Source organism: Notothenia coriiceps, unplaced genomic scaffold (assembly GCF_000735185.1).
Source record: "Notothenia coriiceps isolate Sejong01 unplaced genomic scaffold, NC01 NC01_scaffold00019492, whole genome shotgun sequence".
Taxonomy (NCBI): Eukaryota; Metazoa; Chordata; class Actinopteri; order Perciformes; family Nototheniidae; genus Notothenia; species Notothenia coriiceps.
In genome coordinates, this window is record NW_011352193.1 from 24,837 (window position 1) to 38,785 (window position 13,949).

Genomic DNA, 13,949 nt, shown 5'->3' on the forward strand with positions numbered 1-13,949 from the left:
TGACTTGGACACGAAAAGGGCCTTCCTCCCATCCGTCTGCCTGACTGGATAGATTACTCTGCCATTCTTCATTATAGCCCTGGATAATAAACACATGGTCTGATACATGACAGTCCTTTTTCAATTATTTTAAACCACACACATCAGCAAATCTCAGTGCTTTGCTGAGCCTGGCACCCGAAGGATAAACATTATGTCTCTTAGGCTTTATGGCTCAACTTCAAATACAAAGGGCTCAGAAAATTGGAATGGACGCACAGAATGGGATTGGTTTTCATAAATGTCTTTAATGTCATGCAAATTGTCTACAGACACGCTCGCTTGCTTTCCCCCCAGAATGTGGTATACAAAATTAATTACTAAAGGAATTACATATGGGCTGATTTTTGAACTGACAGAAAATACAATATTATGTTTATGAGCAGTCAGCGATGAATTATTCACATTATTTTGGCTTGGTCATCAATCCTTAGTTATCTGACATTTAAATGTAAACTGTTTTATTCCCCTTTTTACGCTGCATGTCTCAACTCCTATATAACTATATCTATCTGTTCTACATTTGTTTTGGTCGCAGGTCTCTCCTTTCATCTCTCTCTCCTGCTGCTCTCCACTCGAACACCAGCTATCTGGCAGGCCTCCACAAAATAAAAACCCGGAGGCTCTTCATCTTCTGGCATCTCATGGTTTCTCCTTTCGTCACACTCCAGTGGTGCAGTATATGCTAAGAATAGCTTTATGGGAGGTTAGGAGGGGGATGCCATTTATTTATGTTAGTTGAATACAGTTTATGACTGCTTTGTACAGATTTTGAAGTCAGTTCTGGCTGAATGGAATGCACGGAAATCCTTTGACCGGTTACAGCCAGGATGGGAGGACCTGTGTGCATTTGCGTTTAAGAGGAATGGATAATGGATAAAACATCGAGTGAAATCATCCCTGTGGTCCAGCTGTGGTTGTGCTTTCATTGCGGAGTCAGGTCGGTCCTGAAAGGAGTTCATACTGTACTTGCCTGATTTTTGAAAAGGCATGCACTAAAATTCGCGTCACTGAGGTTTGAAGTCAAGGTTTGCAACAGAGTCATAAAAAATGTTTTAAGAGCAGCTGGTTCAAGTGCAAGTTAACTTTGTTTAGTTGCTCTTTATGCCTTGAAATGCAAAACACATTGCATTCTTAATTGACTGAATTGTAATTAAGTGTGAGTTCTCTGATGTAGGAATGCAGAGTCGCCCACATCCAATAAAGTGCTTGTTTAGAACGAGTGGATAAACAACAGAATCCACACCGTGGTTAGCAACACATGCTTCATTCTCGGTGCTGAGAGAAAAATGTCTTTCTTCCAGAACCTTTCAGCGAATACATTCCGGTAATGTTCAGCATGTATATTCATCATGGCCCCCAGCTGTGAGAGGTCAAATACCAGCCAGGAAAGGTCACAGGGATCTCCTACCTGCACCGTGACTGCCTCTCTAATTGCTCTTATTCCTCTCATTTACAGGGCTTAATGGGGGCCGGGGGGTTAGAGAGCCGGGGTCAGACGAGCAGGGACTCCCCCTCCCCGCCATTATAATCCTCCATGTTTGTCCATGCAGCTTGCGTGTTTTGGAGCACATGGTGTCACTCCACACTTCTCCATCTCCCTCCACATCTTCTTTCTGTCTTCATGTTCTGTGTGTCAGTCTGTATATTCCCCCGGGGATAAAGAAGATTAAGCTTCTTCCTTACATGACTTCACCCGCATTTAGGCCTCACAAGACAAAATCCAGTTAATGTGTGTGGTTTTGGAGAGCGATCAAGTTCATGCCAGTCTAATTTAAATGCCTCAGTATGTTATGGTATTGTTGTTATGGAGACTATAGTAGGAGCTCATATAACATTATCCACCGACCACAAGAGCCGCCAGTAAGCGCCATGGTTAATAGGATGTGTTCGAGTTAAGCACTGAGGTCAGAGTTAATTATCTTGGGGAGGTTTTGGAGAAAGATTTATAGCTTTACGGTATAAAGTTTTCATATCTGATATATAAACTGTCGGTCCAAAAAATTCCAGTTTCGACAGTGGCACCCTTTAAATCTACAGATGTTATGTAACTCTGTGGTATCATAACACATTCCCCAGTGTATTGTATGCAGATGTGTTTGAGGGGTGGATGTTGCCGTACGTTGTGTTAAATTGCTATTCTTAATGTTTAAAAAAAAAAGGTGTTATTATAATTTGATGCATATCTTGAATCTCTCAACAATTCCCAATCACTTTTACCAAAAGCCTTTCAGTTAACATAGTTTGAAGTCAAAATGTCAATGGCAAAGGTCAATGGCAAAGGACTACAGTTCAAGTGTAATAAAACCAAGAGGGCTCTTTTTTCTTTTTCCTAGAGTTGGTCTGTTGCTTTAATACATTGTCACTGTGAACATGTAAATCAGTGTGGACAGTTTACAAAGAACGCCTCCTCTCTACAAATGTTTACTATGATCCTCATGTCATGGAGGGATTTCTAATGCACACAAAGAGACAATTAAAAGTCTGTAAACATATGCATGTGCACATCTACTTTGTGTGCGAGCATGTTAGGTTTAGATTGCATGTTGCCTCTTTGATGTGAGAGGATGAATGACACAGATTAAGCTGTCAGACTTTCCTGATAGAGGCCAGATGAGGTGGGATGACAAATCAAGGCCTCGGTGAAGCACTCAGGCAGCTTGCCAAACCAATAACGTGTGCATCTGTGATCTTGTGTGTGGATTTGTGGTTATGAGTAAGTGGGAACTACGCAGATCTGTTTCCATTTACTCTTTATTAATTCTTAACAAGTAGGAATGTCAGGAATATTAAAGAGTTGCTCGCTTGAGGAGGCTTCAGCTGAGCAGCTTTGACTTATTTATAGCCAAAACTCCTTTTTAATAAAGAACAACAAATTAACATCCCTCCCACAAGCACAGTTGAAAAGAAGCACTCAAACTACTCCCCCCCCCCCTTTGTCTTGTGTCCCTGTCTGACTACTTTATATCTGTTAATGATGACATGTAATAACAAGCTCAAGATTGACTTTAGTGCGTCACCCACTTCAACATATTGTCACTCCAACACACACACACACACACACACACACACACACACACACACACACACACACACACACACACACACACACACACACACACCACACATACAAAAACACAGACGCAATTTCTTGATATTGGCTCTCCATCGGCCACCCACATACACAAACTGGAAATCCAGCACACACACTGGTTTTCTAACACAAAAACACACACACACGTGTTACAGATTGCACTCACGACTTTCTTATTCTTCCAGCTCATATTCGCACACCCACTGAGATAAAGCGTAGTGACATCTTACATAACAATTTATTGTTACTGTCAAAAAGAACTTGGGTTCAAAGAGAGTGTAGATTGGCACAAATAGCTGAAAAAAGGCGACTAGCATTAAGGATGCTGGGGGGTCAGAGGTCGGCAAAAAAAGGCTACTATAACTCACTTGGAGTTGAACATCAGTTAAATAAAGGGAGCCACAAACATAATGTTTATGTCACATAAAGAGACACAAACAGCCTAACTGCACATCACTGATGTTCTCCCACTACATTGAATATTTGGACTTTGGTTCCCCTCCTAAACTGACAAATGTAGCAAATGAGAAGAAAAATCAAACGCAGCTGTTTGAGGTCCCGGGCCACGGGTTGTGGGGTTCCAGTCTGTCTCTCATGTCTGGCCACTTTGCTTCTTTTGAGGCCCTTTCTCAGCTCATTAAACAAGGCTTTATTGGCATGCCAATAGTCCACCTGTGAGTCATCCAAGCCATGACGGCAACTTCAATGTATGGCCAAGCACAGGGGTCACCGTTAAACAACAGTACTGCAAAGTCAAAAGCCAAATCTGCACGGAGGAAGCCTCATTTTGCTGTAAAACGCACTGCCACAAAACGCTGTGATGTTAACGTGACACTTGCTACCCTCATGGTGGTTCTGTTTCATCTGAACTGACGCCAGTGACATTCATTGACCACATTGGTGTTGTCACTCATATCGGTTGCCCTTTAAAAGAGAAAGGGCTTGGAAAATGCTGGCTATTGTTGTAAGATTCTTACTTGATATGTGTCCAGGAGTTCTTAGCCCCATATCGCCAAAGTGTACGTCAAAAAGAAGACTTTAAAGCTCCGTGGCAAATAATCCCGACATGTTTTTCATACTTTTTTTTGATAAAACCAAAGAAAACTCCGGTTTATTCTCAAGAAAGCTTAACAGGGCTTTACTGGAAAACCACAGCATGCCGTTGTATGTTTCCATTCCTCTGTACAAATGCAAAAATAAAATCACACTGCAACTTAAGGGTGTTGCCAGCATTTGTGGTCGGATTGTGGGTTTCTGCAGGAGGTATATGGGAATATGTGCAACTGCTAAGCCCTCCTGGCCTGCCCAACAATGTGCCAGTGTTTGATCCCGTCAGCCAACATCTGGCCTTCAGGAGAAGCTAAAGTTAGCGGCACATGCTGATGTCATTAGCGTAAAATGGGAGGTATATTCACAGAGCCATGACCCTCACACAGCATCCCAACACTGTGGAGAAAGAGCGGGATGATTAATATGATATTGGGATAAGGACAAGAGAGGATGGATTATACATCTGGGCGATTATGTAAGTGATTAATATTGATGTACTTCCACGGTTGATGGTGAGCCAGATCTTTCATGTCAGCGTATATCTGCTGCTGAACGAGAAGTGAGGAAAAAGACAAGTACAGGGTGGATCAAAGCTGTAACGATGCTGTAACGATGCTTGTTAGGATTTAATCAGTTCCACTCACCCCGAGCGGCTGGCCACATCTGTCCAATCAAGACCTGTCACCATGGTGGGCTCCTGGCTCCAGAGATGCATACAGTACTGCCAACCAAAATTTGGTAGGCGACCATGTTTTGAGGACCCCCACATCATCAGAGACTTGTGGTTATCGTGAGGTTTTCTTTGGATCCTCTGTGGCCCAGATCTCCTCACTGGTTTAATCGATACCATTAGACATGTGTCAACGATTAATAGATTGCTGCGGTAAGGATGCTGAGGTCACTCAGATATGATAATGTCTTTATTAGATGTGGGTTATTTAGGCCCTTGGGGAAGTCTTTCATTTGGTTTAGGCTTCCTCATTGGGTGAGGTCATTGCTTTGAGGCTTAGCTCCATTGGGAAGGAGCTAATTTAGTGGCAAGCCTCTCAACAGGCCCATCCAGAGTAATGGCTGAAGCACCTAATTGCGGTCTCCATAGCATCCACATTAAGTCACTTTGCTGGACAATTTGGCTCCACTGAAAACATTTTTTTTTGACCTTCTCAAGGAGCTCAGTACAGTGATGTAGGTCACCTCTGACCCTCTTTGTCCTTATGATCCCCGCTACACTATGCCTCTTCAGTGACTCTGCGGTCCCCTTTCGACCTTAATGTATCCGTATCTGCGTGGCACCATGTCCTTCGCAAATGACACGTGAGGGTTCAGACACATGAGACTATTAATTTGTGCTTGGCTACCCAATCTCAGGCTGCTCTGATGGGTTTCAACGGAAGAGGCCAGGGGCAGGAACAGGGGCCGCAGTGCATGATGTCTGTGATCTGCCATGGGAAACAGATGAGGTTATGATGCCCTTGTGACCCAGGAGTGTGGGGATCCCACGGGTCAACGGGGTTTCCCCCCCTTGTGGACACATTCAAGCTGTCATGAGTGTGAAAGGAAAAGATTGGAAATATGTGCAAGTGTGCATTCCAATCAAATTCCATTAGCTTATCATTACTGCCATTACCGTCACTATCTTCACCAGGAAACAGCATGGGATGTGAGTGTTCTTGTGCTAACATGTGGAGAACAGTGTCATGGGACTTTTTTTTGTGGTGGTTATCTCACAAAGTCCCAAACTGTCTAGTATGTAAATGTCTGAAAATATATGTATATTTAATCTTTGTTTTAGAATATAACATACCTAATATAGCACAATTCCTACTCTTGTCAGTGGTGGAATAATTATTCAGATTCTTAACTTGAGTAAAAGTACCAATACATCAATGTATGTGTATGTAAATACTCCATTACAAGTAAAAGTCCTGAATTAAAAAATCGTACTTAAATGTATTATCAGCAAACTGTACTTAGTGTATTAAAAGTATAACTTGTAATTGTTCAGACTAATTGCCTCCATGTGTGATATATTTTATAGGACATTTATAGATAATATTGTTGCATCAAGTAGCGTAGATAAACTTTTTGTAATATGTTGGATAATTCTAAATGTTCGTACCTTCAAAAGTTACTCCACAAAATGTAGGGATTCATTTGGTTAAAAGTTCTGAGAAGTAGCTAAATATCTTTAAAGAATGTAGATGAAAAAAAAAGAAAATTAGGCTATTTCCCATCAAAATGTAGTGGAGTAGGAAATACTCAAGTTAATTACAAGTACTTTACATTATACTTAAGCACAGTGATTGAGTCAATGTATTGACCACTGACTGTTGTAAGCCTACTATTAGCTTCTTAAAGTAGTTTCGTCCATACCATTATAATCGGATGTAATCGTTCTGAATGTAAAACCTGGATCGGCAAGGTAACACCTGTAAAAAAAATTAGTATACAATATATTTTTTTCCCATGTTGTGGTATTTTGAAAAGTCTTTATTCAGTCTTTCACAGAGCTCTGTGTTGCTCTGTAAAAATTTACGGAGCGACACGTCTCCATGACAACCGTTGCCGAGTCCAACAGTTCCATACCTGTAGTTAACTTCCACTTGGATACTGAGATTTCTAAAGTTTTATATCGTTTTAGCAATGCAGAGGACAATGAAACGGAGTTTAAGAACTTGCAGTAACATTTAAAACAAGGTATGTATACTTCCTGCTGTTTGTATTAATATATTTACGAATGTAAACGTTACTTTTTAGCTTGATGAAACCTAGTCAGACAAAGTTGTTAGCGCTAACGGCTAACCTGCTAGCGTTGGCTAATTATAGCCAGCTGTGTTTTTGGATTCCTATTTTGTATTTATTGGCAACAACGGTCTGTTTAAACTTAGACACAGTTACTCAAACTGTAGGCCTGTAAACAAAATATAGGCTATATCGTTAGCCAGTAGTGTAAAGTAACTAAGTATATTTACTCAAGTACCATTTTGAGAAACGTGTGCTTTACTTGAGTATTTCAATTGCTTGCTACGTTGTACTTCTACACCACTTCAATTCAGAGGTAAATAGTGTACTTTAACTCCACTACATTTATTTAATAGCTTTAGTTACTTTGCAGATTTGGATTAATTATATGGAATATAAACAACACTTAAATAACACTTCAGTTACACCTGGAGTAAATTCACAAGCTACCCTGCAGTATACAGAGACGTTACAATTTGCTGCACCTTTACCAGCTTTGATAAACACATTAATGCATCAATAATGATTATAAAACATGTTGTTTATATTATTCTGAAATGGGCCAATCTGCATAATGAGTATTGAATTGCATTTTTTATGCATATGCTTTCGTACTAGTTGAGTAACATTTTGATTGCAGGACTTTTAGTTGTAACAGTGTATTCTTATAGTCTGGTACTTCTACTATTACTTAAGTACAAGCTCTAAGTACTTCCTCCACCTCTGTCGTTTGCTCCTCGGGCCGAAACTAACATTATTAAACATTATAGTTTTCATTTACATTTTGAATGAACGTGTTTAGACAATAGTCTAACTCTATGCAGTCCAGTTTTTTTGGGGGGGGAAGCATACAGGATTGAATCCAATCTTCATGTTGACCCATTAATGATTTCTTCTAGAAGATGGAAAGGAAATATTTCCCAGATTTCGGTGTCTTGGTGCCTCATCCACCCAGCAAACCTCCAGAGCCCAAGCCTCCAGCTCTAAGTCACAGGCACAGACTCGCTCCAGTCAGAACATGCTCTGTGAATGAACAGATGGGGATCTACTCAGATATTATAACTAAACACAAGTTCCAGGTAAAAGCACACAAACTGCTCATGCATTTCACTCTTCAAATTCTGACAGACATTTCAATAACAAGCCCATGCAAATCACTGATCTTCTGTTTATTGATTAGTCTTTAACAGCGGGACCAGGCATCAAGCAGAGGTCACAGGGACGATCCATCGTTCGGTTTTGTGATCCCAACGCTACAAAGGGTGAGATATACATGACGGCAACTATGTATTTATATTTAACTTTTTGTGTAACTATATATTTATATTTTACTTTTTTAAATACAACATTTTACCCTGTGTAAAGCTTATGTCCTTCTGCCTTTTTGTACTTAGTTACAACCTTAAAGACTCCATCTGACCAGGGCAAGCATGTTGCAAAGCAAAAGCCTGGACCTACCTCACAACAATCACAGCAATCACAGCAATCACAGCAATCACAGACTTCTTACTTCCCTCGGGGTGGAGATTCACCCAAGGTCCAGATACCTTACCAAACAGCTCCTGGACAGGTCCCGCGCAAGTTAGAGATAGAGAGGTATGCACTGTGACACTTCAGCCATCGTTTCGGAGCTTTACTTGTTTTGCATTACCTGTAGTATGCATATTGTCCATACTGTTTTTTACTGGTCACATGATGTGAGTCAGTAAGACATTTGGCTTCTATCATACAGTACATATTCCGTTTTTATCTCTGATTGCAGAATTAGCTGTTTTAGTGTTTTAGTGCATTGTTTTACTTTATCTACATTTTGTCAATATTTGTTTATACTGATTTGTTTTCTTAAAGACGTCGAAGGGAATATTTGAAGTTAGACATTGAACAGCTCCTGGCAGAACAAGGCATCTATTCAAATCTTTTAATGCCAACACATCAGAGCAGCAGTGATGATCATGAGACTACAACAGACAATCCTGTTTCACCCTACTTATCCCTGGAAGTAAGTCTGTTACAACTGCCATTGTTTCTTTGGCATTTGGGTAGCCAATTACTGTTACATGCCACATTTTGTTGCACCACCCCCGATCATCTTTCCTGGTTTTCACCTTAAGGTATTTGACAATGAGGATTTTGAATGCCGGAATCCAGGAGACTGGCTTGCCCTGGGCATTGCTGAAAAATCACTGGAACAAAAACCTATCCCTGCAAAAGCTCTGCTGCCTACCGATGATGAAATTAATTCTGGTAAAATGTCCACTGAAAAGAACGGTGTAAACAGAAGTACACATCATTTTCTGTTCTTTAATGAGTACTCTTCTTTTTGTTTTGAAGATGAGCCACAAAGCTCCTCCCTGGAGTACAGCTGGCATCTAGTCGCTGTTCTTGACTATAGTAAGGAGAAATGCCAGTACCTTGTACAGAAAGTTTGCCAGAACAGCCAACTGACAGATGAAAAAGGTCGTCCGATTCTAAATGAAGAACACAAAAAGAGCAAATCTCCTGGTTGGTTGTGAAGTCTTTCCACTTTAATGAAACAGAATTATCCTACAATTTCCTCTTGTCTCTGTTTTTCATTTTGACTTTCCATACCATCCATTTCTCACTCGTGATATATTTCAACACCATGCTAGCAGGCACAACGTTCTGGGTACCCAGGATCAGATTGGTTTTCAGTGCTGAGGACCCACGTGTGTTTGTCAAACGGATCCAGTTTGCCCTGCGCTGGCAGGAAAACACAGAAGCTCTGCTTCTCTATCACCTTTCTGTGGACTGCATGCCAACCTGGAAGGGAACCCCATCTCTTGATAGCCACGCTCTCCAGAGTATTAAAAGAGCCACGCTTTCAGCCCCCGGGCTCGGACAGAAAATGTGAGTGATGTCATATTACTTCTGTCATTATTCTCCTTATTATCTGTTTTGTAATAGATTCCTCTGAGTTCATGTGTTAACTTACTAATCGGGTGACTAAAGAAAACATTCTTTGTACAGTTTGGAGAAGTGTATCGGGGATCTGGAGAAGGAGCTCAAACTGGATTATGAGCGGACAATGAACCGCATGAGATTTGACAGAGTTGTGATGAGAAACCCAGAGGAGTTTTCACACATCACCCTGCCACAGAAGGGTCCTGAATATGTACCCCAATCAGGTGAGACGATTAGCTGTGTGCACATTTGTTTGAGTCAATCTGGTCAAGATTTAAGAATACTACTTTTTTTCCCACCCACAGGGCGTGTTCCAGTTCCCACGTTTCCCTATGAGAAGTATAAAACAGCTTTCTTCTTCAAGTCCCTGCTAACAAAGCCAGAGGTGATCCGTGTGTTATCTGAAATCTCGTCTGAGTGCAACAAAGTAGCAAACATGAGGCTGTTCAATGTCACCTCGGTCAAACCACTCCGACTCGACGAGTTTGAAGTCATTCAGGCTCAAATGCATACTCAGGTATCGTAGCATTGGGTAGCTTTTCTTCTGGCAATACTGTTAGTAGCTGACATTGAAAAAAGAGAAACCTTGACTGCAAGGAAAACACCTGGATTTCACATTAATAAAGACGCTTTTAATCTTTGTGTCCTCCTCATTCTCCAGGTAAGCTTATTTCTTAGGGAGGGATGGATGGTCTCACTGAGCAATTGCATCCGATTCCACCTGCTGAGTTTTGGCCCTGGCACTTACAACGTGGACGAGTCTCACTGGGAGATGTACAAGATGTCCAAGCTGTACAGATTGATGGCTGTGGTGCGCTACAACCTGCAAGACTCTATGCGCCACCTGGTGCAGGCCTCGCTGCTCCGCCTGACTCTGCTGCTGTTAACCACCTGCCACAGTGTGCTGACATGTCCTCAGGACCTGGTCTGGGGGGACGACCTCGTCACTAGCCCATATAAGTAGGAAATGATGCACACATTGAAATGTATTTAAACATCTTCATATATCGTTGTGCTCAAATGCATCTTTTTCGAGTTATTTATGATATACGGTACTCATTGAATTTTTAGGGACAGTTCGCCAATTAAAAAATACACATTATTCCTCTTACCTGACTATCTAGGTTATTTTTGTCTGGGTGGTCAAAGATAACGGCTGTAACAATCTAGGCATTCTTTGGAAAATAATGGAACTAGATGGCACCAGTATTGTTGTGCTCACAGAGTCGAAAAGTAGTCTTAACATTTTAGAAATCATAACCCTTGTTTTGACTAGATTTATTTCTGTGTGGTGATGCGATTGGCTGGTGTAGTTTGGTAGAAAGAAAATAGTTCCTCACTAAAACAGCAGATTTTCCTGAGTAACCCGGCCCTGATTCAAAGAACATTTGTGGCCGTTTAGTGTCTTATTTGTAGTTTTTTTTAGATCTTTAATCACAGCCATCTAGATTCATTATATTCAGGAAAAACTAGACATCTCATCTGATTTTGAAGAGAACTGTAACTTTAAGTGTTTGATAGTGAGTGTGACATAACCTGTCAATAACATTATCTCCATTCTCCATAACTAGGTCAGAAAGGACTCCTCTGTTCCTGTTGGACTTGATTCTGGATCAGACTGGGGTTCATTACAGCACTCCACTCGAGAACTTTAAGACATCCATGGTCAACCTGTTCGATAAGGCCATTCTGGCCACTTACAAAGTACCTCAGCTTGATAAGGTACATTTTTATCACCTGAATCACAGGGCATTACATTAGAATGCAAGGCTACACGAGACCTGTTAGTAAACATACTCAGAGTAGGGCTGTCCCGAATACCATTTTTCGGGCTCCGGATATTCTGTAGTTTTGAAGGAGAGTTAGCACTGTTGACAGTAAATTGTTGTTGCTATGAACAACGTGACGGAGATTAACGGAGAAAAGTCATATCTACATATAAAGACGGAGAAAGTAAACGATAAAGTTTATGGTTAAGTGTTAGCACCCCCCGAAGAGGCACAAGCTCTTACGTTGATATTGGAGATTTCAATAAATTCAATTTTAACCAAAGAAAACGAAAACGAACAACGAAATTTAAACCCGAATAGTACTCCAACGAACGGATATTCGGATATTCGGGTACAGCCCTAACTCAGAGACAAAGATGTAATGGTTGTCTCCTTATTCAGTTTGTAATGAAGAAGATGTTCGTCGCTGGGGATCCATTGCTTGAGTCAGTGAATCTTTGGGAACCAGAAGTAACTGCGCTGAGAGAAAAGGTCTCCAATGCTGTGATGCAAGGAGTCATACCTCTCAGGGCCTATGCTGCTGAGTATGAGAAATACTTAGATTTACACAACCTGGACATAGAAACCCTTCTCAAGTAAGTCTGTTAAAAGCATCTATTCAAGTTTTCCCACAAGGTAAAGGGTCGGTGTGATTTATGGTCCACTCAGCATGCTTTCCTCATTACAGAGAGTCCGTTAATCTTTCCTCTGCCAGATCTCCTGCGAATGCAGAACAGACATCCCAGGAAGTGAAAAAAGAGGTGGAACAACATCTCAAAGACAAGGAAACACTTGAGCACTCTCTGCCGTCCTCCATTGTAATTGGAACATTTGTTATTCGAGTGGAGGGTGTACGTCAGGCTCTCTCCAACAAGAAAAAGGCTTTAGCCAATGCAATGCTGGCCACCCTTGCTGGGAAGCTAAGCAAGCAGGTTGATGAAGTAAGTCATTTGTCTTAAGGCCAGAACATGTATACATATACATATATGTATTGGTATAATTGGTGTGATTTGATTTCTTCACACTGGATCTAAATGTACCTCCTTTTGAACGTGTTTAACACTGATTGTATCTTGCGTGTGTGTAGGCATGTGAAGAGTACAACACAATCAGTAGAAAGCTGCGTGAGAAACTGAACAGCATTGAAGAACTGAGTGAGAAGAGGGAATGGATGAAGCAAGTCCCAGACCAGCTCAAGAGTTACAAGGTGCATTCGCAATCATCGACTGGCTATTTTCTTATGTGTCATATAAAGGGTTAATTTGTCATTTAATCTGATTTGTCCACACAGGAAGTTATTGGAAAGACCCTGTCAGACTATGAGCTAATAGAAGAGCTTCGCTACTCTCTTTCAAATGAGAATGTTGATAAAAAGTAAGAGTAACATCAATTATTGTAATGTTTTGAAAACTACGTTTGTACTGTATGTTCTCATGTGAGATTAGATTTCTTCGGTGAATGGAGTAGACTTTGGAGTTATTACAGTGAGGCTAAAGCTACTTCTCTCTGCAGGTGGACAGCTATTAGATGGCCTCAAAAGATAATAAGCCAGATGGAAGCAGCGGCCGCCCAGCATTTGGAGGATGAAGAGCGCTTCAATAAGATTCAGCTGGCCGACCAGAACAACTTCGAGGACCACCTCGACTCGCTAAAGGTCAGCCGAGCCGAATAGGTTATTTTGTTCCATAGATACTGAACTAGAAGCATCATTTGAATGCACCTGCAAGTAGATCCCTTTATGATAGTTATTTCTTTCTTGGACAGTTAGACACATTTTAGACCAGGGCTATTCAATTGGCGGCCCGCGGGCCAAATCCGGCCCCGGGGTGATATTTACTGGCCCTTTGAGTATAATGTATAATTTTTTTTGGGCCAGAGTGCCTTTATTCCAGAGAGGGTGTTAAATTGAGAGATAGAGGGGAAGACAATGCCTGAAAACTTTGGCGGGCTCGGGTTTTGAACCCACCTACTAGCTACTGTAGTGTATTGCATCTCTGCGTGAATGATTAGATCTTTTCACCTAAATTAAATCAAATGAAATGATGTTGATGGTTATATCAGCTTCACATGTAGGCCTACTGAGTTCTGAACTTGCCATTTAGATCTATAAAGGCCTTGGGGCTATGTTGTTTGATTTAATTAAACACAATATATGCACTCCACTGTTTAAGTATTTACTGTATCTGAAGCTCTTAATATGATTGCTCATATTTCAAGCCATCTTTTTCCCGGCCCCTTGCTTTGGATCATTTTCATCAACCGGCCCCATTCCAAACTAATTGAATAGCCCTGTCGTACACGATGCTTTAACCAGGTTCAGTAAACAGAGCATC

The 13,949-nt window shown here is 41.1% G+C and overlaps 2 protein-coding genes across 2 annotated transcripts in view; both read left to right on the forward strand.

Moving 5' to 3' along the window:
* The first annotated feature begins 6,837 nt into the window (after nucleotides 1-6,837).
* Nucleotides 6,838-12,216, forward strand: LOC104952074 (dynein heavy chain 1, axonemal-like). Its single transcript, XM_010778830.1, has 13 exons — nucleotides 6,838-6,880; nucleotides 7,825-8,004; nucleotides 8,106-8,187; nucleotides 8,320-8,521; nucleotides 8,774-8,924; nucleotides 9,037-9,169; nucleotides 9,257-9,427; nucleotides 9,556-9,793; nucleotides 9,914-10,071; nucleotides 10,153-10,364; nucleotides 10,509-10,807; nucleotides 11,419-11,569; nucleotides 12,019-12,216. The coding sequence occupies exons 2-13, from the start codon at nucleotides 7,828-7,830 to the stop codon at nucleotides 12,214-12,216; spliced, it is 2,172 nt and encodes a 723-aa protein (XP_010777132.1). The 5' UTR covers nucleotides 6,838-6,880; nucleotides 7,825-7,827.
* Nucleotides 12,217-12,798: 582 nt separating this feature from the next.
* LOC104952075 (dynein heavy chain 1, axonemal-like) overlaps nucleotides 12,799-13,949 on the forward strand; it is a 6,680-nt gene continuing 5,529 nt past the window's right edge. Inside the window, exons 1-3 of the mRNA XM_010778831.1 lie at nucleotides 12,799-12,823; nucleotides 12,908-12,990; nucleotides 13,129-13,270. Of these exons, the coding sequence (XP_010777133.1) occupies nucleotides 13,169-13,270 (102 nt within the window). The 5' untranslated portion in view covers nucleotides 12,799-12,823; nucleotides 12,908-12,990; nucleotides 13,129-13,168. The remainder of the gene's footprint in view (nucleotides 12,824-12,907; nucleotides 12,991-13,128; nucleotides 13,271-13,949) is intronic.

What these genes read in the sequence shown, in the direction of transcription:
- LOC104952074 (XM_010778830.1), top strand. Translation starts at nt 7,828, where the DNA reads ATGGAAAGGAAATATTTCCCAGATTTCGGTGTCTTGGTGCCTCATCCA. An exon ending in CCCGGGCTCGGACAGAAAAT is followed by an intron (nt 9,794 to 9,913) that starts GTGAGTGATGTC and finishes TTCTTTGTACAG; the next exon opens with TTTGGAGAAGTGTATCGGGG. An exon ending in CTCGTCACTAGCCCATATAA is followed by an intron (nt 10,808 to 11,418) that starts GTAGGAAATGAT and finishes CTCCATAACTAG; the next exon opens with GTCAGAAAGGACTCCTCTGT.